The sequence below is a fragment of the Trichosurus vulpecula genome, chromosome 1 (assembly GCF_011100635.1).
Source record: "Trichosurus vulpecula isolate mTriVul1 chromosome 1, mTriVul1.pri, whole genome shotgun sequence".
Classification (NCBI taxonomy): Eukaryota; Metazoa; Chordata; class Mammalia; order Diprotodontia; family Phalangeridae; genus Trichosurus; species Trichosurus vulpecula.
In genome coordinates, this window is record NC_050573.1 from 282,048,688 (window position 1) to 282,072,268 (window position 23,581).

General features: G+C 42.5%; 1 protein-coding gene and 4 non-coding genes across 7 annotated transcripts in view; 4 read left to right on the plus strand and 1 right to left on the minus strand.

The window, feature by feature from the left end:
- Nucleotides 1-435: 435 nt before the first annotated feature.
- On the minus strand, nucleotides 436-508 carry TRNAR-ACG. The gene has a single exon. It is a non-coding gene; the product is annotated as a tRNA-Arg (tRNA).
- Nucleotides 509-846: 338 nt separating this feature from the next.
- On the plus strand, nucleotides 847-940 carry TRNAY-GUA. The gene is made up of 2 exons: nucleotides 847-883; nucleotides 905-940. It is a non-coding gene; the product is annotated as a tRNA-Tyr (tRNA).
- A 1,193-nt stretch (nucleotides 941-2,133) lies between these two features.
- On the plus strand, nucleotides 2,134-2,225 carry TRNAY-GUA. Its single transcript is given in 2 exon segments — nucleotides 2,134-2,170; nucleotides 2,190-2,225. It is a non-coding gene; the product is annotated as a tRNA-Tyr (tRNA).
- A 162-nt stretch (nucleotides 2,226-2,387) lies between these two features.
- On the plus strand, nucleotides 2,388-2,460 carry TRNAA-AGC. The gene has a single exon. It is a non-coding gene; the product is annotated as a tRNA-Ala (tRNA).
- A 9,380-nt stretch (nucleotides 2,461-11,840) lies between these two features.
- The window catches only part of TRIM55 (tripartite motif containing 55), a 77,247-nt gene continuing 65,506 nt past the window's right edge, over nucleotides 11,841-23,581 (plus strand). Inside the window, exons 1-3 of one of the 3 annotated variants that reach the window (XM_036742043.1) lie at nucleotides 11,841-11,966; nucleotides 12,424-12,555; nucleotides 13,415-13,587. In XM_036742043.1, the coding sequence (XP_036597938.1) occupies nucleotides 12,436-12,555; nucleotides 13,415-13,587 (293 nt within the window). In that variant the 5' untranslated portion in view covers nucleotides 11,841-11,966; nucleotides 12,424-12,435. Of the gene's footprint in view, nucleotides 11,967-12,182; nucleotides 12,556-13,414; nucleotides 13,588-23,581 lie in introns of those variants that run through there. The other 2 variants (XM_036742042.1, XM_036742044.1) reach the window with 2 other exon arrangements.

Genomic DNA, 23,581 nt, shown 5'->3' on the forward strand with positions numbered 1-23,581 from the left:
TGCATGTCAGGGGAACAGAAACCCACCAAAAACTAGCTGTTAACTAGTGCTCTCCCATGGAGAAATGGGCTGCTCCATCTGATTTAGGGACCCTGGTCTGAGGCTACAAGGTTGAAGACTGGTGCTGTTGTACAAGATACTGATTGCTGATTGGACCATACGAAATCCAAGCTTGTCTTCTGTGCAAATGTTTGTAAAGCACCTACTATGTGCCAGGCACATCGCGGAGAGATTTACAAGGCTCATGGGATCGGTATGGGTATGGTATTGGGTTATATTGAATGGTGGTATACTGTATATATTTTAATTGTCCTCTGTGGTTAGATGTAGAAGTGAAAATGGAGGTTCTCCAATTTAACATTCTATTCCATTCCACTACTCCACCTCAATCCGCAAAAAATTGAAATAAAAATATCCCATCCCTGGCAAAAGAGGCGAGCCAGGTAGGAGTCGAACCTACAATCTTCTGATCCGTAGTCAGACGCGTTATCCATTGCGCCACTGGCCCTACGCTAAGCGGGCGGGGGAGGGCGTCTACACAAAGTATAGAAGGGCGGGAGTGGTGCGCCGTATTTACCAATGGATTTGCAGCGTGGGTGAGGTGCGTAAGGTGTGCAGAGCTGCCGCCGCTGCTAGGGTCTGGGATCAAGACCTGGGCAAAAGCTTTTAGTGCCCACAGGAGCCCGACTCTGGGACTTTGGCTTAGGTCGGCCTTTGGGTTCTGTGGACAGGTAAGTAGTTGGGTGTGCGCAAGCGCGAAGCAACGATTCCAGCTAGACACAGGGAACTTGTCAACCCCGGCTGTTAAGTGTTGAGTCTCACGGGGGCGCCAGCTTGAACTGTGTCCCTTCGATAGCTCAGCTGGTAGAGCGGAGGACTGTAGTGGGAAGCGCATGCGCGAGACATCCTTAGGTCGCTGGTTCGATTCCGGCTCGAAGGAGACCCTGCTTTTATTTAAATCTTTCTTTTTTTCCTTCGACTCCATGCAAACGTATAGATTTCATATTGCCATCGAAGGGAACGATTTCTTTCCTTTCCTGACCCTTACAACTTTAAATTTACATATTCCTCAAATGACCTTGTGTTTACTTATGTGTGTATTTATAGACCTCCCCGGTAGAAGGTAAGCGCCTTGAAGGCAGGGGGCGTTTCCGGTTTGTAGGGCCCAGCCGCGCTTTTGTGTTTTTTTTGTTTCCCAGGGGAGGGGAGGAAGGGAAGAAGGGGAAGAGAAAAAACAATGAATGAGTAATAATAGAAAATATTAATTTATAAAAGCCTAATCGAGGCCATCGCTATAACGACAGAGGCAGAGAGACGGAGAGTGTGGAGAAAGGGAGAAAGCACAGAAAAGACACGGAGAGGCAGAGACAGAGATACAGGGAGAGACACAGAGGAGAGAGACAGAGAGGAGAACGAGACAGACACAGAGTAGAGACAGGGAGACAGAGAAGAAACAGAAGAGACAGAAAGGAAGAGAAAGAGAGAGGAGAATCAAGAGAGAAAGAGGCGATGATAGAAGACACAAGAGGCAGGGGCAGAGAGGAGAAGGAGAGAGAGAAGAAAGAACGAGGGAGGCAGAAACAGAAGAGGCAGGGACAGAGAAAATAATAGAAAGAAGAGAGAAAGAGGCAATGATGGAAGACAGAAGAGGCAGGGAAAGAGGCAGAGAAAGAAAGAGACAGAGAAAAGGGAGACAAAAGGAAATCCCTCCGGCCGCATTTGGGGGTCCTCTGGGCCGGGCCTACAAATGGTGCTTTGTTTTCAGTGCAATCCATTTCCTTACAAGCCCCAGTTGGAAATCCACCCTCCAGAATAAAGAGCCCCTCCAAACTAAAAGCCCCTCCCCTCCCCATTTGCGGCTCAGACCCTCCCAGATCCTCCAGTGCCTGGGCCCCTGGGGTGGGCGCTCTACTCGGACTAGCTAGGGGCAGCTTGCGGAAAGCTAGCCGGGGAGGCTTCTTATCTACCGGGAGGTGAGAAAGGAAGGGGGTGGGAGGTGGGGAGGGGGTAGGAGCCACGCTCTCCCTTCCCAAAGCGGGCAGAGGGGGGCGGGAGGGGGAGCGGCGTATACGGATAGCGGGAGGAAGCGCGGAGCAGCTTTATGGAGCCATCCTGGGCCTATCTCCGCAGCTTCCTTCGATAGCTCAGCTGGTAGAGCGGAGGACTGTAGAGGCGGGAGCTCCTTAGGTATCCTTAGGTCGCTGGTTCGATTCCGGCTCGAAGGAAAGGCTTAAGTTTTTTTAATTTCCCCTTTAAAAAAGTTTGGTGAGCGCTATCTCCATGGGGAGGGGAGGGGGAAGAGGGCATGGCCTGATGGTGGAACTTTGCCAATCAAAGCCCCGGTCGCCGCTCCCTAGGGGAAGTGCTAAAAAAACGGTCTTGCAGGAGGGGAATTAGCTCAAATGGTAGAGCGCTCGCTTAGCATGCGAGAGGTAGCGGGATCGATGCCCGCATTCTCCAGTTGCCTTTTCTCTTTAATCCATAGATCTCGCTTCCTTTCTGTGGCTCAGACAGCACGGCTCTACTTTGTATTTCTCAAACTTCACAATTTGCATCGTCCTTCCGCTTTTGTTGGAGGATAAGTTCAAAGGGCTTATCAATTCAATTTAATAAACATTTATTAAGTGCCTGCTATGTGCCCGGCGCTGCGCTAAACGCCCGGGATAGAAAGAGGCAAAAGACAGCCCTTGCCCTCAGTCTGTTGGGGGGTGACAGCATGCACAGTGGCAGTATAAACATATACAAACAAGCTATGCATAGAATAAATAGGATATAATTAACGGGGTGGGGTGACCTGTAGTACCTAGTGGCTCCTGGTGGCCAGTGATAGGAAGATTTTGCACCCCTTGTAACAATTTGCACACTTCCCACCTCCCCTCTTTGTCTTTCCCCCTCCCTCAGTGGCCCAGGATCATTTTTTGTGATCAGTGGCTTACCTTGGGAACTCAGCTGCCTGGTGTTAGGGGCCTAAGTGACTTTCCACCTAGCACAGTGTCTGGCACTTAATAAATGCTGATTGAATGGAATTAAATTAATAAATGAAAGAGCAAAGGTGATGGGGAATCTTAAAAAAAGTCTGTCGCTTCAAGGGCCATGGAAGTGAAAAAACAATTGAATATAGTTTTATATTTCATTTTGTCTAAGAGAGAAATATACAGTATTCAACTTATGCTGCCCCTCTCATTACTTGGGTGACTCTGGGCAAAGCACTTGGGTCTGACTTTACTCATCAGTGAAGGAGTTGGATGAAAGGCCACTTGAGTTTCTTTCCAACTCTACACCATGGTCAGTTAAGGGAGAAAGGAGGGAAATCCAGAAGGGAGAAGACAGACTAGTCAGGAAAAAGCTATGAGACTCCCAGGAGGAGACCTAGGGTAACAAAAGTATGGTGGGAAAGTGTTGACTGTATGGAGCCAACATAGGTGTCCCTCAGGGTTCTGTCCTGGGCCCTCTTCTCCCTCTGTAGTTGTCAATGTCATCAGCTTCCATGGATTCAAATGTCATCTCTATGCAAATGATTCTCAGATCTACCTTTCCTGCCCCAATCTCTTCGCTGTCCTCCCTCCCATCTTTTGTCTCCAAACACCTTTCAGACATCTCAAACTAGATGTCCAGCAGACAACGGAAACACAATTTGTCCAAAATGGAAATTCACAAATCTTTCCCCCAACCTCCCAGCCTCCTACATTCCCAGTTAAAGTAGAAGGCGATACCCTCTTCCTTCAGGATCATAACCTAGGAGTCACCCTGGACTCCTCACCATCTCTCCCCCCCACCCCCATCCACTTGGTGGCCAAGGCCTGTGGATGTCAAGGCTGCAGCATCCCTGGAATACATCCCTTTCTCTTCTCTGGCACTGCCACCACTCTAGTACAGGCCCTCATCACCTTGTACCTGGATTACCACAGTAGTCTGCTGGTGGGTCTGCCTGCCTCAAGTCTCTCCCCCCTCCCAAACATCCTCAGTTCAGCCACTAAAGAGATTTTCCTAAAGTGCAAGTCTGAACGTGGAACACCCCCCTCCCCCACCTCCCACCCCCAATAAACTCCAGTGTTTTCCTCTTGCCTCCAGGAGCAACTATAAACTGCTCTGGTGTTCAAAGTCCTTCATAACCCAGACCCCCTCCTACCTTTCAAGTCTTCTTATGCCTTACTTCCTCCATTGGCCTCCAGACTGTTCCACGAGCAAGACTCCGTTTCTTGGCTCTGGGCATTCTCTCTCTAGGTGTCCCCCATGCCTAGAATGCACTCCCTGCTCTGCTTGGTCTACTGACCTCCCGGGCTTCCTTTGACTAAAATCTTACCTTGTACTGGAAGCCTTACCCAACCCCTCTTAATTCCAGGGCCTTCTCTCTTTTAATTATTTCCTGTTTATCCTGCATATATTGCTCTGTTTATATTTGTTTGCGTATTGTCCCTCCTATTAGAGTGTAAACTCCCTGACTCCCTGAGGGCAGGGACTATCTCTTGCTTTTCTTTTGCTCTATGGTTTGGGCTTAGCTAGGTGCCTGGCTCGCAGTAGACTCACAGGTTTATTCAATTGAATTGAATTTAGAATCCAAGCTTGGTTATTTACTACCTGTGTGACCTTGGGGAAATTCACTTAACCTCGTCCCCAATTATTATTTTATTAAAAACTCCTTTTTTATAAATTTATTTATTTTTGGTTTTCAACATTCACTTCCATAAGTTTTCAATTTTCTCTGCCTCCCTCTCCTACCCCCAAGGGGGGATGCATGCAATCCAATATAGGCTCTACATATACATTCTTATTAAACATATTTTCACATTAGTCATATTGTATAGAAGAATTAAAACCAATGGGAGGAAGCATGAGAAAGAAAAAAACAAAACAAAGAGCAAATAGTATGCTTCAATCTACATTCAGACTCCATATTTCTTTCTCTGGATGTGGATGGCATTTTCCGTCATGTCTTTAGGAATTGTTTTAGGTCTTTGCATTGCTGAGAAGAGCTAAGCCTGTCAGAGTCAGTTATCACATAAGGTGGCTGTTCCTGTGTACAGTGTCCTTCTGGTTCTGCTCACTTCACTCAGCATCGGTTCATATAAGTCTTTCCAGATTTTTCTGAAGTCTGCCTGCTCATCATTTCTTATAGCACAATAGTATTCCATTGCATACTTATACCATGACTTATTCAGCCATTCCCCAACTGATGGGCATCCCCTCAATTTCTAGTTTTTGGCCACCACAAAAAGAGCTGCTATAAATATTTTTGTACATCTGGGTCCATTTCCCATTTGCATGATCTCTTTGGGATACAGCCCTAGAAGCAGTATTGCTGGAAAACTCCTTCATTTTTTGAAAGAGTGATGATTATTTAAGGGTACTATGAAGAAGAGAGGCCTTGGAAAGTGAGTTAGTTATGTAATATGTAAATGTGGGATTTTGAAAGACAAGCAATTTACCCAGGGCCAGAGGAAGTTTGTCCTAAATGTGTTTGTGGTGACTTCCTAAGAAGAGCAGGCGGGGATGTCTGGTAGGGAGAAAAGATTTTCTGGTCAGGACAAATACAAGATGGAGGGGATAGGTGGAGTGCTGACCACCTTAAAGGGCTTTTTAGTGAAACTGCTTAGTTTAGAGAGGAAGCTATGTAAAGTAAGACAAATTGTTTCTGAATGGGAGAGCTCTGAGAACAATCTGCCAGGAAAAAACGTCAACATTATAAAAACAGGGATATCAGAAAACAGAAAGAACAGAGCTGGAAGAAATGGACCATAGTGTGGATGGACATACACCCACCCTACTTTGATGATAAAGTATAGGAACCAAACCCTTGGCCTTAGCATTTAAGAAGGTCAGCTAGGTGTTGAAGTGGGTGGAGTGTCGGGCCTGGAATCAGGAAGACTCATCTTCCTGAGTTTAAATATGGCCTCAGTCATTTACTACCTGTGTGACCCTGGGCAAGTCACTTAACCCTTTTTGCCTCAGTTTCTCTTCTATATAAAGTGGGCTAGAGAAGGAAATGGCAAACTGCTCCAGTATTTTTGCCTAGAAAACCCCAAATGGAGTCACAAAGAGTGGGACATGATTGAAACGACCCAACAACAACATGTGCTGGGGATCAGTGGAAAATAAAGTTGGCTAGGAATGGGGTGAGGAGGGGTATGGCAGAGTCCTGATGGCCCTTAAAGCCAGCAGAAGAGTCTGAAGTCAATGCCCGGCCATCTTTTTGCTAAAAGGACTCTTTTGAGTTTAGGCCCCTAAACCTGTTTATTCCTTTGTTACTCATTGACTGACTCACCAAAGGTTGACCTGAAGCCAGTGAAGAAAGATTATGGCCTGTTACTCTCTGTAGTGATAAGTGGGGACTGCCTGCACTCATCCCCTGGCCAGCTGGCTGCCCAAAGCCAGGATTAGAGCCGCCAGTCAACCAGAAGGAGGAGGTGGCGGGGAGGGGAGACTTCCATTTACCGAGTTCAGAGGCTGGCCATTTTGGAGGGAATCAGTCTTTGGCAGGTACTGCCGCTGCTATAGATAGCTTTTACTGGACACCTTTCAGATGGATGATAAATGCACCGACCACTAGTTAAGGACAGCTTACTGTAGCCCTCACTTGGCCTCCTTTGACTCAAACCCTTGCCACTTTTCCTCTTCCCCTCCCCACTTCCAAAACAAGCTATTTTTCCTGAAAATTTTCCTAGCATAAGAGGTTGCCAGGATTGGGACAAATGTCAGCAACGGGGGGCCTGGGAGGGAGGGAGATCTTTAAGGGAATAATTTGAGGGAAGTAATGTCTGTCTATCGATCAATCGATCAATGTGTGTGTGTGTGTGTGTGTGTGTGTGTGTGTGTGCGCGCGCGCGTGTATTTTTATATATATTCAGAAATGTCTGCTTTGGAGACCTATGATTTCACAACTGTGGTTCACTCCGTGGGGCCAGATGGCAACGTGCTCTTCTTCTCTCCCCTCTGTATACCCGAGGAGATGGCCTTCATTATATTATTTCTCCTCAAACTCACCTCTTTTCCAAGCTTTCTGCCTAGGGTACCATCATCCTTCTAATCACCTAGACTCGTAATTTTTAACTCCTCACCCTCATTTAATATTTCACATGCACAATTAGTTGCCAAATTTTGGTATTTTTACCCTTACAACATCTATTCATTGCCTTCTCTCTAGTGGAATAGCCACTGTCTTCCATCACCTGGATTACTACAATAGCCTCCTGATTTCTGCCTCAAATTCCTCCCTACTTCTAATCTGTTCTCTTGTAAACAGCCCCCAAAGTTATGTTCTTACACTGGAGATCTAAACATTGGTAGTGCTCCCAGTCCAGGAAAGGCTAGAGTCGCCCTGTTGACTCTAGAATCAAATATTATTATTATTATTATTTCACTTTACATTTTTTTTTAAAAATTCATAGTTAAAACATTAAAATTCTAATTTTAATGCATAAATTTATCAAAATTATCATTTTTAATGTACAATTTAAAATTTTTATTGTGTCACAGTGCACATAACTATTAGCACAGTCACAGAAGTATATAATTTATATATGAGTACAATCCATATATTGAGGACACTGGCTCATTTTTCCCCCCTGACAGCCTGGAACTTTTGCCCTCCTCATTCATGTGCCCTGGCTTCCCAAGCTTCCTACAAGTCCCAGTTAAAATCCCACCTTCTGCAAAAGCCTTTCCCAGACTTCCTTAATGCTAGTCCCTTTCCTTGGTTTATTATCTCCAGTTTATCCAGTAAGTATCTCGATTGCCCACAGTTGTTTGCATGTTGTCTATCCCATCATACCGAAAACTCCTTAAAAGCAGGGACTGTCTTTTGCCTTTCTTTTGCCATATACTTAGGGCTTAGCACAGTGCCTGGCACTTAGTAGGTGCTTAATAAGTGATAGGGGTAGCTAGGTGGCACAGTGCACAGAGTGCTGGGCCTAGAGTCAGAAAGACTCATCTTCCTGAGCTCAAATCTGGCCTCAGACACTTCCTAGTTGTGTGACCCTGGGCAAGTCACTTAACCTTATTTGTCTTAGTTTCTCCATCTGTAAAATGAGCTGGAGGAGGAAATAGCAAACACCCCAATATATTGCCAAGAAAACCCCAAAGGGGTCAAGAAGAGTCAGACATGAATGAAAAACAACTGAAGAAACATAAATGATAGCTGTTTCGCAATCAAAAAAGTTTGGAGTCCATTGGACTTATAAATTCTTCTCCAGCCCTAACATTCTATGAGACATTATTTCAGAGAGTGGGAGTTAGTAACTCAGCCTGGCATTTTATAGGATCGTAGATTTAGAGCTGGAAGAAGAACCTTTAAGATCATCTGATCTGACCCTTTCATTTCATGGATGAGGACCCTAAGGTGCACCAAGTTAAATAAATGATTTGCCCAAGGTAGCCAGTGTGAAGGGGCCTCCTTTACACTCTGTACAAGAAGGGACCCAGCATGCACGCTGCTTTCTCTTGCAATAAATATGTTATTACTCAAGTCTTTTGGAGTTGTGACTCTTGGTTAATACCAAGAGCTAAGCCCAGATTCAACCCCCAGGCTTCTGGCTCCCAAGTCAGTATGTTTGTTTGCAACAAACCACTTCCCCTTCTGCCTCTCCCTGTGTTACCAGGATGTGCAATGAAGGCTTCAATATTTCAAGGATGTGGAATTTCATCTATGTGGACGCTCCCCTCACCCGCCAAGGTTGCGACCAACTCCTCTGTAACTCAGCAGAAAGTCTTGGAGAGCAGCTGTGGACGATAACATCACTCTTTGGTCAACCTGATGATGATAGCTGATATTTATACTGCACAGTAACTTTAAATTTGGCAATGTGCTTTAGCTTCAGGGTGTCCCAAAAGTCTCAGTGCACTTCCTAAGCTCATTTGAGCCCCATAATAACCCTACAGTTGTTATCATCATCCTCTTCTACAGATAAGGAAACTGAGGCCAAGAGATTCCAAGTGACTTGTCTGAGAGTCACTTAGATTGTTAGTGTCTGAAGCAGGATTTGAATTCAGGTCTATACGGACTCCTGCTTCTATACTACATGCCCCTGGTTGCCTAAATAAACAAACTTGCTCAACTATCTTCAAATGCTTCATAATTACAATTCTATTGGCGTATGACAACCTCTGTTCTACTTTAGGAGATAACTTCATGGGTAGCTGTGGCTGGAAAAAGTCATTCAGGTGGGGTCAGCCTTCTGGAGACATGCCTTGCTGCACTGACGGGCAGTCAGTCTATTACCAGTCCCGCACTCGGAAGTCTTTCCAGCCAGTGTTTCATTCACATAGCCTTGGAGAACCCAGGCTCGTTCACCTCCACAATATGGCGACACCAGAGCAGGACCCCAATGCAAGGGGTGCTGATGTTATATGTGGAGAAGAATAAGTGGGGGGACTCCAACCATGTGAATAATTGTGTCTGGGCTTCTTGGATTTCTCTTTTTTTTTTTCAGTTCCGAAATAGAATTTGATTTAGTCTAATTTCAACTCAGATTTTGGTTTAAAGTTAAGAAGGCTCCAACCATTTCAGAGTGTGGCTCTTCTTGGGTCCGCTGTTTATTTTTGGCACATGGATCAGCCCAAGAAATATTTAAAGGAATGTGTAAATTGTAAGTTTCCCAGGGTTTCTTTAGAGCTCTTTCTCCTGAACTGAACATTATTAGCAATAAATTTGCGTATAGAGCAAGTTCCAAATGAAAGAAAGCTTTCAGCCAGAGTTTTGCAAACTGTTTAATTAAAGAAATGTCATGAAGTAGCTCCTGGATTTATTAAAGATGGGGTTCCCTGCCCCTTTTTTTCTTTTCTTTGTTTAGTTTTTGGAGCCTTGGGCTTGGAGTCAAGAAGGACCTGGATTCAAATCCTGCCAAAGACACTTGAGCCTTGAACCTCCAAAGTGGCATCTGGAAATTTCTATCATTCCTTTTAACACCTATGCTGAAGCAAAATAATGGTCTAGTTATTTGAACAATTCTTTTAATGACTCAACCAAGGCAATTAATCAGCCATATTCATTACGTTGATATGCAATGCCAAAGACAGCATGTTATATACCTTCCATAAAAGACATAGCCTTCATCTTCATTTACTAATTACGTGATCCTGGACAAGGCATTTAGCTGCTCTGTGCCTCAGTCTCCTCATTTGTAAAATGTATTCGGGGGAGGGGGGTAGAGTTGAACTTTATGGCCTCTGAGGTCCCTTGCAGCTCTAAATCTATGCTTCTATGGTCCTTTTTTCACTACAGGGAAGTATCAGGATTGTGAGAATGCTAGCCTTAATAAGGGCAAACTTGTATCCCTTGTAATACCTACCATTGTGCCTGGTATATAGTAGGAGCTTAATATTGAACAAATAATGAATAACTGAAAGTTTTCAATTAGAACTCTCATTTGCACATTACATATATATAATTATATATATATATCATGTAATTATGTATTATATTACATAATTACATAATTATATATTACAATATAATATAATATTTATTATGTATCATATCATATATTAATATAATATGATATATAATTTGTTGTTGTTTGTTAAATTATCTTTATATTGCTGTGAAGTTCCTTGAAGGTAAATTTCTTGTTCATCTTATATTGGCTGCAATACTAAGTATAGTGCCTGGCGCAGAATAGGCTTTTGATAAATGTTTGTTGGATGGATGGATGGATGACTGTGCTACATGTAATGTATTGTTAATTTGAATTATTTTGCACTGGTTGCCAGCTCTTGGAAGATAAAGACTACATCTTTTCTAGAGGGTATCGAATATGCCTTCTTTGGCATTGCACACCAAATAGAATGAATGTGGTTCGTTAACTAACTGCCTTAGTTGGATAATTAAAAGAATTGCCCCAATAATTAGACCATTACTGTACTACAGTATATGTGCTGAAAACAATAACAGAAATTTCCGGAGGCCACTTCTTATAGTTAATACATGTCAGTAGATTTTAACTTCAAGCCTTAAATCAACAAATAAGGATAAAGGAAAGGCCATTGGCCATCCTGGGTTATCAGTTATTAAGTGAATGCAGGCTTATTTTAGTAAATGCACCTCCTGATAAATTCCTATGGCTCATTTTATTTTTAGAACTGAAAAGAAAGGCAGTGATAAACTGGTCGCTATTATCCACAGATACAAACTTTTTTTTCTTTTCCTTTCATGGGTGGTTCTAAATTTGAAGTTTTAACTGAAATATTTACTGGTTATACAATTGTTTTGCAAAATGCTAGCAAACACCAGCACAGATGGCTTTGACCTGAGAGTAGACATCGCATGTCAGAAGTAATCTGGGAAACAGTCATTTTAAAAATAACCCTGAAAGAAGTGTCTAGTTCAAAGGGTTGTATGTGTCTCAGAAACAGCTATCAACACAGGGAGGGCTGGGAGCTGAGATATATTTGGGTTACGTTTAATTTAGGGGAACTGTACTCCCATTATTACTGACCAATAACATTGAAACCTCTTGCCAGCTGTACAGCAAGGAGAAAATAACCTTCTCCTTAGCTTAGATGCATGCCAGTTGGAAACTTACCACCAACCTAAAACCCCATGACAATGAGTTCCAAGGGACTGTCCAGGACTTGGTTTGGTTTTCTGTTTGTTTGTTTGTTTTTTATTGCTGTTTTGTCATCTTAAATATTTTAAAAATAAGTGGTTTATTAATGAGGGTGTGGAGGTCTTTTACTTCATAGAGATTTTTGTTGGGTTGCCATTTTATCTGAGAGTTTGTAATCACTTGAAAGCCAAGGACCATAGCGAGTGTAAGTATCCATAATAAAGCAGACCCTTGTAGATGACCAGAACTATTGTACTAAAATGATTCTTTTCTGTTTTTCTTGTTAAGAGATTCTCCTCCCTCAGAAGAAAGCATTATTATGCACCATTTGATGACTCTCCTACTTCACTTTGGAAAGAAGGACACACTAAACTGTGTTTATTGTGCCCTGGGCTACGCCAGGAAGGTCAGCTATTCAGTCATTCAGTAAGTAGTTACTGACCACTCTGTTACTAGGCAGTGGCTCACACTTGCTTTTGGGGACAACTGTCAGCTTCTCTTTCCCTTCTCTTCGGGTCTGTCACTCTCCTTCCCACCTCCTCCCTTCTTCAGCAGGCCAGGAATGTTGGTCTCTGTGATCCATCACCTGTCTGAATCCATCCCCCGTCACTGGCATATATGGACAAGCCGGCCTGACACCATGTGATGAGGGGCTGCTAAAAACAGCCTCAGCCCCCACTCTGAAGCAGCCTGGCTTGAAACAATGTCCTCTAGCCAAAGAAACCTAAAGGACACTTGAGCACACAACCCTTGGAATTCTTTCAAGGAAACCGGCCCTTAGATTTACCCCTCCATCCATCTGGATCACCCTTTCACTGACACCACACGCCCCAGGGCCGGCGAGGAGATGAGTACATCTCTAAATTACAAGTCTTTTTCCAAGGAACAGCAGACGATGGACACCCTGGAGAAGCAGCTTATCTGTCCCATCTGTTTGGAGATGTTCACAAAACCTGTGGTGATTCTTCCATGTCAGCACAACCTGTGTAGAAAGTGTGCCAGTGACATTTTCCAGGTAGGTTTGTTTGCTTCTTCAGGGAGGAGGGCATGTGGGGTAGAAGAAGTAACCCAGAAGCAGGTGCTTCCTACGGAGGTGAGACCCTGCTGGGAGTTTCACAGGGCTGAATTTGTTCTGGGGGCAGGAGAGCAAGTTTGTCCATTTTTGTTATTTATATTTTCTGATTTGTAACCCCCTCTAACGCTTCCTATGATGGAGTATTATTTCAAAAACCAAGAGCCAGCACCCCTTAGAGAAGAGGGAAATAAATCCATCTTTCACCGTTTTAAGTGAATGATCTGTCACTGTAGAGCATTACTCAGGGGGATTACCCGAGTGCCTTGAGCTGTTCTCATATATGTTTTATGTTTCTTTAGGGAAAAGTTGAGTTCCCCTTTGGGATTTTTGGACATGAATATCTTAGGTTAGGGAGCCTAAATTCTCTGGCCTGCTTCTAGCCCCGCCTTCTCCCAAGTCATATAGCACAGCTCTTTGTCTTTTTGTTCTATGGTCCCTGGCACATAGCAAACGCCTCATAAATGCTTTTTGCCTTGACTGTAACCAGATTGCCAAGTCTTTGTGAAGAGAAACAGAGAAGTAGGTAGTAATGCAAATAGGTTAATGATATAAACTTAGACACCATTTGAATGTAAGACCACTTCCTTAGGGTGAAGTGGGGAGGAAATCTTTGATACCAGGAATAATTCCATAGTTTGGATTACCTGTGAGAGGAGCCCTGGGGGAATATTATGTACTAGAACTTTAGGTTGAGATTGTTTGAGCAATTTATAAAGTGGAAATTTAGACTTCAGAGGTCTGGGAAAAGTTATCTGTGTCATTATTGAATTGGTTTGTTTTTTCTGTTGGGCAAGAACAGGCCTCAAACCCATACTTGCCAACGAGAGGAGGCACTACAGTAGCATCGGGTGGTCGATTCAGGTGTCCCTCCTGCAGGCACGAAGTGGTTCTGGACAGACATGGGGTATATGGACTTCAGAGGAACTTGCTGGTGGAAAACATCATTGACATATACAAGCAGGAGTCGACCAGGTAACAGTCCATTGCATCATTCTTTGTTATCCCAAGACTACTCTATGGGTGGGCAGCTGGGTGATGCAATGGGTAAAATACCGGGCCTGGTGTCAGGGAGATCTGAGTTCAAATCTGGCCTCAGATACTTACTAGTTATGTGACCCTGGGTAAGTCATTTAACTCCTATTTGTCTCAGTTCCATAAAATGAGGACACACTAGAGAAGTAGATGGCAAAGCACTCCAGTGTCTTTGTCAAGAAAACCCCATGAACAAAATCCATGGGGTCACATAGAATCCAACACAACTGAACGACGACAATACTGTGTGGGTGCTTAATGACAGGATACAGGCCTCTGCTTTATTAACTCAAAAATACGGAACACAGACTAAATATTTTACATGTAATTCATAGATAGACTGAAATTTTGGATTTACATGGAACAAGATCAACCTTTGGAGTCCTACAGAGAAATCTCTGTTGGTCTTGTTTTGCCCTCAACAGTGATTGGCCCTTGGAAAATCAGGATTTGTCTCACGTTCAGGTACTAGTTCCTATACGAGCACAAAAGTTAACCGTGCATTGACCAGGAGTGGGGAACCTGCAGCCTTGAGGTCACATGTGGCCCTCTAGGTACTCAAGTGCAGCCCTTTGACTGAAGCCAAACTTCACAGAACAAATCGTTAAAAGGCTGCACCCAAGGACCTGGAAGCCCACATGTGGCCTTGAGGCTGCAGGCTCCCCACCCCTGGCACTGACTATAGGACAGGCATTTTTTAACCCAACCAATGAATCACAAAACAGAACCGACTCAGACCCAAGCCCATGATTTGTCTTCTCCAGTGGATTAATCCAGAAAGCTCCAGTCTCATAAGATTATCCCAGGGTTGAATCTCTCCCATGAGAAGAAAGCACTTGGAATTGTTAATTGTTAATGAGTCAATCCTTTACCCCTGGACCCTCAGCGTCCACATAATTTTCAGTACCTGTGAAGGGAAAAGTCCAAGTTTGATCCGCCACATTGTAGTACTGTTCCTTGCTACTCCTCAATCCTGTCTCCTGCTTGATATGAAAACTCCTTTGCTTGGTCCAGCAAATTGGTGTTTTCCAGAAACTTTTATTTCTATGAGGTCTGACCCAGGAACGATGTATTGTCTAGCACCTTCTCCTCTTTGTCCAGGAGGCTTGGTCCTAGAATTCCTGTTAGTCCAGGAAGTCCTCTATTGCTCCACTCCTGACCCTCTCCTGCTGCTGGCTCTTGTTTCAGAAGCTCTGGGTTTGGCCCAGAAACCCCTCACCACTCCACTACTGCCTCTGTTTGCTGCCATGTTTAGGACTGTGTGGTTCCCTACTTTCTTTTGACTACATAGTTCCCTAGAAGGACTTCCCTTTAAGGGAAATGGAATCTGTGGTCCTTGATCATCTTCTCTCCATGCCTCTCTCCTTAGCCCTCTAGACTAATTTCTAATGGCTGAGTACTAGGGCATAGCTCAAATGTGTGACTGACTATGTTTTAATCAGTTGATCCGTAAGGTGCTGTTCAGGCATTTTGGAACACTTTTCAGAAGACATCATCAATGTCAGAACAAAGACCCCCTTAACATTGATGAGGCATTAACCTTGAAAAAAGGATTATCTCCTTATAAAAGAGTCAGAAGAGAACACCCCCTTTATATACTCAAAATATTTTTTCATGTTAGCCTTGTCCAGTGAGAGTGGGTACTGCTCCCAAGAGAGTAAAGGAGGTTAGTGAACATACAGAATCTCAATTATTTCTCTGAAAGCATTTCTGAAACCATCTAGTACAGTCCTTACTTGAATGAAAATTCATGTTGCAACCTATTCAACATGTGGCCATCCAGTCTTTTATTTATTTTTTTAAAATTTTGTTTATTTTTTATTTTTCCCAGTTCCATATAAAAATAATTTTTAATATTTGCTTTTTTTTAGATTTTGAGTTCCAAATTCCCTCTCTCCCTCCCTGCCCACCCTCATTGAGAAGACAAGCAATTTTATCTAAGTTATTCATGTGTAGTTATGGAAAACACATTTCTGTATTAGTGATGTTGCAAAAGAAAACAAAGAACAAAAAAAACCCCAAGAAGAATAAAGCAAGTCAAAAAAAGTATACTTTGATCCATATTCAGACTCCATCAGTTTTTTCTCTGGGGATGGATAGCATTTTTTCATCATCAGTCCTAGCTAAGTCATTCACAGGTGATCATCTTACAATGTTGCTGTTACTGTGTACAATGTTGTCTTGGTTCTACTCATGTCACTTTGCATCAGTTGATGTAAGTCCAGATTTTTCTGAGAGTATCCTGCTCATCTTTTTTTTTAAAAATTTCCATTTATTTGACCCAGCAATACTGCTTCTAAGGTTGTCTCCCAAAGAGATCACAAAATGGGAAAAGGACCTACATGTACAAAAATATTTATAGCAGATATTTTGTGGTGGCCAAGAACTGGAAATCGAGGGGATGTCCATCAATTGGGGAATGGCTGAACAAGTCATAGTATATGAATATAATGAAATACTATTGTGTTATAAGAAATGTTGAGCAGGCAGACTTCAGAAAAACCTGGAAAGACTTATATGAGCTGATGCTGAGTAAAGTGAGCAGAACAAGGAGAACATTGTACACAGTAACAGCCACATTGTGTGATGATTGACTTTGATAGACTTAGCTCTTCTCAGCAATCCAAGGTCCTAAAACAGCTCCAAAAGACTCACAATGGAAAATGCCATCCACATCCAGAGAAAGAAATATGGAGTCTGAATGTAGATTGAAGCATACTATTTGCTCTCTTTTTAATTTTGTTTTGTTTTTTCTTTCTCATGGTTCCTCCCATTTGTTATAATTCTTCTATACAACATGGCTAATGTGAAAATATGTTTAATAAGAATGTATATGCAAATTGCACGCTGTCTTGGGGAGTGGAGAAGGAGGGAAGCAGAGAAAATTTAAAACTTATGGAAGTGAATGTTGAAAACTAAAAATAAATAATTTATTAAAAAATAAATCAAATGATAGATGCACACAAAGATAAAATTTTTTTAAAAAAATCCATTTATTTATTTATTTTTAGCTTTTAACATTCACTTGCATAAGATTTTGAGTTCTAAATTTTTCACCCTCCCTTCCTTCCCCCAATATGGCATGCAGTTTGATATAGGCTGTAGATGTACAATCATATTAAACATATTTCCACATTAGTCATGTTGTGAAAGAAAAATCAGAACAAAAGAGAAAAAACCATGAGAAAGAAAAAACAAAAGAAAAAGAGAGAGAAAATAATATGCAATGTGCATTCAGACTCCATAGTTTTTTTCTCTAGATGTGGATAGTATTTTCCATCATGAGTCTTTTAGAATTGTCTTAGATCCTTGCATCGCTGAGAAAAGTTAAGTCTATCAACGTTGTTGATCGCACAATGTTGCTGTTATTGTGTACAATGTTCTCCTGGTTCTGCTCACTTCACTCAGCATCAGTTCATGTAAGTCTTTCCAGGCTTTTCTGAAATCTGCCTGCTCATCATTTCTTATGGAACAACAGTATTCCATCACATTCATATGCTACAACTTGTTCAGTCATTCCCCAGTTGATGGGTATCCTTACAATTTCCAATTCTTTGTCACCAAGAAAGAGCTGCTATAAATATTTTTGGACATTCAGTCTTTTAGAGGAAAGGAAGGAAGGAAACAAACATTTTATTAAGTAGTAATAGTGATAGCTAACACTTAAATGGCGCTTACCACATGCCAGGTACAATGGTAAGTGCTTTACAATTATCCTCACAACAAACCTAGATGGTAGGTGCTGTTATTATCCACATCTTACAGATGAGGAGACTGAGGTAAACAGAGGTTAAGTGACTTGTCCAGGGTCACATAGCCAGTTGGTATCTGAGGCAGATATGAACTCAGGCCTTCCTTCTCTAGGCCTAGTGTGTTCCATTGCACGATCTATGCCTTCTTTTACTGAAGGTGTCTAAAGGCAGGGAATTTACTGTCTTCTGAGGTAGTCCATTCCACTTCTGAGTAGCCCTAATTGATGAGATGCTTTATATTGCATCCATCTTCTCCTCTTCAAACTCCACCAGGGTCCAAGTAGTGCAAGTCTATTCTGGCTTCCATAAAACAGCCTTTCAGATACTTGAGGACAGCTGACATGTACTCCCCTAAGTCTCCCATTCTCCAGGCTAAGCACCCCCAGTTCCTTCAACCCTTCCTTGTATGGCATATTCTGCAGTCCTCTCACCCTGTTTTGGACATGTCAGCTTGTCCATATCTTTCCTATAATGTAGTGCTGAGAAACAAAGATGGTATTGTAGATAGGGCAGACCACTGGGACAAGGTATAGCAGAACTCTTACCTGCGTCATTAGGGACGTCATACCTCTCAATGCAGCCTAGTAGACCATTAGATTTGAGGGGAGAAGAGGAAGGGAGTTGCTTGACTGAATTTGCAGTCATCTAAAATCTCAAGATCTTTGTTCTCAGGACCTTTTGCCTACTATGGCTCCCCTATGCTCTATTCTTTGGAATTCTTTTTTGGAACCCAAGTGTGGAACTTGGTTTAGCCCTATGAAATTCCATCTTATTTGACTGTATTCACTTCTCTACACTGTTACCTGCACTACTTGCTTTGGGTCTGTACTCTGTCGTCCCATGTGTTAGCTACCTCCCCAAGCTTTGTGTCATCTGCAAAGCTTGACATCGATGCTGTTGAGTTGCTTGAGAATGAAATGACTTATTAATGATATTCTGTTTTGGAGGAGAATACTAAAGAATTGTAAACTCCTTCAGTGCAGGAAACTTTAGTTTTCATCTTAATGTCCTGTGTTCTTAGGACAGGGCATGCCACAAAGGAAGCATATAATTAATGTTGATGGAATTAAATTAAAAAGTATGATAAGCCCTCACCTCTTAAGATTTTAAACAAACAGAAACAAGTGCCATTATTAAACCATAAAGAAATTGTATAGAAGGGACACTTTCAAATTGTCTCCTCTTTCCATCTTCAGATATGCAGAGGTAGAAGGGACCACAGAGATCATCCACTCCAATTCCTTTACTTTACAAATGAGGAAACTGAGGCCCATAGAACTTAAGTGACATACCCAAGGTCACACTGCTAGTAATTGGCAAAGCCATGATTCAGTGAATTTCCCATTGAAATAGACATATAATATATAAATAAATACATAAACTTAAATGTATATACACGCTTGTTTTTATGTGAATATATGTATGTATAAAGAAATAGAATGACAGGCCATGTTTAGGTGTCTCAATATAAACTCTGACTATGTACTGCTCCTCAGTTTCCTCGTTTTTAAAACAGGGATAATAATACTAGCACCAACCGGTTCATTGCAAAATAAGTGCTTTGTGAACTTTAAAGTGTTACATCAGTGCAAGTTATTATACTAAGTTCAGTTGAACGAACATTTATTAAGTTCTTAGTTATATGTGATCTTGGGCAAGTAACTGGATTTTAGGACAGTTGTAGATTGACATAGGTAAAAAGAAGCTTCATCTCCAGAGTTCTTGCCTCCAATGAAGTCACAGGTCTGTCAAAAGGGATCAGTGTTTTCAATGGAACCTGCTGGTAAGAGAGTTACCCTAGGCACTGAGAGATTAAGTGACTCACTCAGGGTCACATAGCCAGAGGCAGGACCTGAGCATTAAGTCCCTTTGAAGACTCAGGACAAAATTATTTCCTCAATATTGTTCTTAGATAATATGGCTCTGGGGACTGCTGGAGGTTGTGGTGACGGCAAGAATATTAATAATGAACCAGGCATTAATTATAACCTTGAAACTGTGGTCAGTGGGTCAATAAACATTTATTAAGCACCCACTATGTACCAGGTACTGTGCCAAGCACTGGGGATACAAAGAAAGGCATGATAGTCTGGAAGACCTTAGCTTAAAAAGACCAAAATCTCCTACTGCATCTGGAGCCATCTCTAGTCATCCTGATCTATATCTTGCCATGGGATCTAGATGGCTTCAGAGGAGAAAGTAAGGCTGGTGGCTTTGCACAGCCCTGCCTCACTTAAATCCAATTCACCTGAATGTCATGGCATCACCTTCCTGATGTCGTGGTCTTCTTTGAGAATTCGAAGGACCAATGACAACCCAACACTATCCACTGAGCCACTTAGCTTCCTAGGACCTTCCAAATAAATGCTCACTGGAGATCACTTGCTCACAGTAGCATTACCTCAGTTATTTGGCTTTTCTCCTGTTTCAATCATTTTCCCCCCTTTTGACAGTTATTTTGTGGGGGAGGGAAATGGGAGAAACAGGGAGTGGATAGAGATAAGAATATCTTGTGTTGTTTTCTAAAAGTGAACATGCCCATCTCTCCTGGGTTTAATTTCAAGGTTACTTTAGATAGTTTCATTCTTATAAATAGAGCCTTTGGGATGTGCCTTAATGTCCTTCTTGCTGCCTCTGCCTTCACTTTTGCACAGACAGTAGATGGATGGTTTTGAATGACAAATCAAGGCAACTCATAGGAAGTGTCATGCTTGTCTCTTGGAGAACCCCGTTTTTGACCCCTTGGTTTATAAGTGCACAGCAAAGATCTAATCAGGAAATTAAAAATTCTGTAGGAATGTGTAGTTATATTCCTGTAGCTTCATATAGCAATCATTAACCATAATAATAATAATGAGGCAGCTAGGTGGTTCAGGGGATAGAGTCCCTGTCCTGGAGTCGAAAAGACCTGAGTTCAAATCCTGCCTCAGGCACTCACTAACTGTGTGACCTGGGCAAGTCACTCCACCTCTGTTTGCCTTAATCCAGTGGAAAAGAAATGGCAACCCCCTCCAGTATCTTTGCTAAGAAAATCCCATACAGGGTCATGAAGAGTTGGACATGACTGAACAACCACAAACCATTGTAATAATTATTTTTCTTCATATGGAACTCTGTGGTTGTAAACACCAGCTATTTGAGTCCCACAACATTCTCTGAGAAGTAGGTAGTACCCCCATTATATAGGTGAGAAAACTGAGACTCAGACTTCTCAGCACTCCTAGGAAGCTTCCTAAAGCTGTAAGTCGCAGAGCAGTTGCTCTTCTGCATAGGTAGAAAGACTTCTTCATAAGACCTCCTTATACTAATGGAATTATGGATGTAGTTAAAAAGAAAAGGAGAGAAGAGAGAGAAGAAAGGAAAGGAGAAGTGAAGAGTAGAGAAGAGGAGAAGAAGAGAAGAGAGGAGAGAAGAGAGAATAGAGAAGAAAAGAGAAGAGAATAGAGGAGAGGAGAGAAGAGAAAGAAGAGGAAAAAGGAGGGGAAAAGAGAAGAGAGGAGAAGAGAAGAGGTGAGGAAAGAGAAGAGAGGAGAGGAGAGAGGAGAAGAGAAGAGGTGAGGAGAGAAGAGAAGAGAGGAAAGAGGACAAAGAAGAGGAGAAAGGAGAGGAGAAGAGAAGAGAGAAGACAAGAGGAGAGAGAAGAGAGGAGAGGAGAGAGAAGAGAGGAGAAGGGAGGAGAGGAGAGAAGAGGAGAGAGAAGAGAAAAAAGAGAAATGAGAAAAGAGAAGAGGAGAGAGAAGAGAGGAGAAGAGGAGAAAGAAGAGAGGAGAAGAGAGAAGAGGAGAGATAAGAGAAGAGAGGAAATGAGAGAGAAATGAAAAGAGAGAAGAGGAGAAAGAAGAGAGAAGAAGAGAGGAGAGAGAAGAGAATAGAGGAGAGGAGAGAAAGAAGAGGAGAAAGGAGAGGAAAAGAGGAGAGGAGAAAAGGTGAGGAGAGAGAAGAGAGGAGAAGAGAAGAGGAGAGAGAAGAGAATATAAAGGAGGAGAGACAAGAGAAGAGAGGGGAGGAGGAGAGAGGAGAGGAGAAATCCAGGAGGGTGATTATCGAGGTAATGCTCATTGATCTTCCTTCACTTGAGCTCCTAGTCTTTTGGTTATTTTATTTTTTGGTAAGTATCTTCACCAGGTAGTAAAGTCATAAACTAGAATTCATTACCTGCCATCTTACTCTGATACTTCCAAAGAGCCATGAGGCAGCTAGAAGGTACTTTGGGTAGAGTGCTGGCACTGGAGTCGGGAAGACTTGCGTTCAGATTCTTACTTAGCTATGTGAACCCTGGGAAAGTCACTTAACCTCTGTCTGCCTTAGTTTCCTCCACCATACGCTGGGGCTAATATTAGCACCTAAATCCCAGGCTTGTTGTGAGGATCAAATGAGATAATATTTGTAAAGCACTTAGCATGGCGCCTTGAACATAGTAAGTGCTCAATAAATGCTTATTCCCTCCCACCCAGAGATCCATGATTTTACTTGTAACCATACTCCCTCTGTAGCTCCAGATTGTAAGCCCTTCATTTTTTACTAGATGGGCTTTATGAGTTGCCCTGGCCAAAAAATTCATCATCACCTGGTAGCTGGCCTCAGGGTGATGAACCTCTCCAGACTTAGCTGGACTAGTCATCAGAAGACAAACACACGATTCATCACTAGGCCCTTCCTTCAAGCCTTTCCAGATTGTGGAATTTGTGTTCTGTTGTCATGAGCTTGGAAACCCAAGGTCATTGCACCTCGATGAAATGGCGCAGTAGGACTTCAGTCATCAGAGGCGTCTGCCTGTCAGTAACCTTGGGAAAACCTTTGTCTGTCAAACTGTTGGTTAAACTGAGATCTGGGGATTGTAATGGAATACTAACAACAGTAATGGTATTAACCAGCATTAATATGGCACTTGAGGGTTTCCAAGAGCTTCACATAAGACCATAGATTATCTCATTTAATCCTCACAGCATCCCTGTGAGGTCCATGTTATTGTTATCCATTCTTTATTGCTGAAGATGCCAAAGTTGAGAGAGTAAACCTCAGGTCACTCAGCTAATAACTGCCTGAGAAGAGAGAAGGGTAGGGTGTTTCAAGGGACAAGAGACTGGGGATGGGGAGATGTTCCACTTCTATTAATTGCAATAACCAACTGTGGTTCCAGAGGACTGAAGAGGAAGTAGTCTTCCCACCGCTTGCCAGAAAGGTGATGGATTCAGGGTGCAGAAAGAGACAAATATTTTTCAATATGGACAATAATGGAATTGGCTTCACTTGACCTATGGGTTATGAAGATTTTCTTTTCTTTTGTTTTCTTTTGTTTTCTTTTGTTTTCTTCTCTTCTCTTCTTTTCTCTTCCCTTCTTTTCTCTTCCCTTCTCTTCTCTTCTCTTCTCTTCTCTTCTCTTCTCTTCTCTTCTCTTCTCTTCTCTTCTCTTCTCTTCTCTTCTCTTCTCTTCTCTTCTCTTCCCTTCCCTTCCCTTCCCTTCCCTTCCCTTCCCTTCCCTTCCCTTCCCTTCCCTTCCCTTCCCTTCCCTTCCCTTCCCTTCCCTCCTCTCCTCTCCTCTCCTCTCCTCTCCTCTCCTCTCCTCTCCTCTCCTCTCCTCTCCTCTCCTCTCCTCTCCTCTCCTCTCCTCTCCCCTCCTCTCCTCTCTCCTCTCTTTTCCTTTCTTTTTCTTTTGTTCATGGGGAGGAAAATGTGAGAGAAAAAAAACTACCTAAGAGACACGGGATCAAAACTCACAGCACTGACTTGGCCAACCCTCCTAATTTCAGTGCATTCCCCCTACTAATCATTTCCTGTTCTCCTGTATTTGACTTTTTGTGTGTATGTTTATTGTCTCCCTCGTTGGATCATAAGCTCCTTGAGAGCAGGGACTGTCTTTTACCTCTTCTTGTATCCTCAGCAATTAGTGCAGGGCCTGCACGTAGTAGGAACATAGTAAATTTTTATTTATTGATTTATCTGTCTTAGCATTGACCACAATAGGGAAAGTAATTCTGGAATGAAATCAGTGGACACCTGGGGCAGGGCCCGTAGGGGAGTACTCTGCAAGTATAAAAGGGTATCTAGAATATCCCATAGCTCCTGGAATCAGGAAGGCCTGGGTTCAAATCTTACTTCAGACACTTGCACGCTGTAATTTTGGTCAAGTTACTTGGTCTCTTGTTCACTCAATTGTATAATGGGGATAATCATAGCATCTA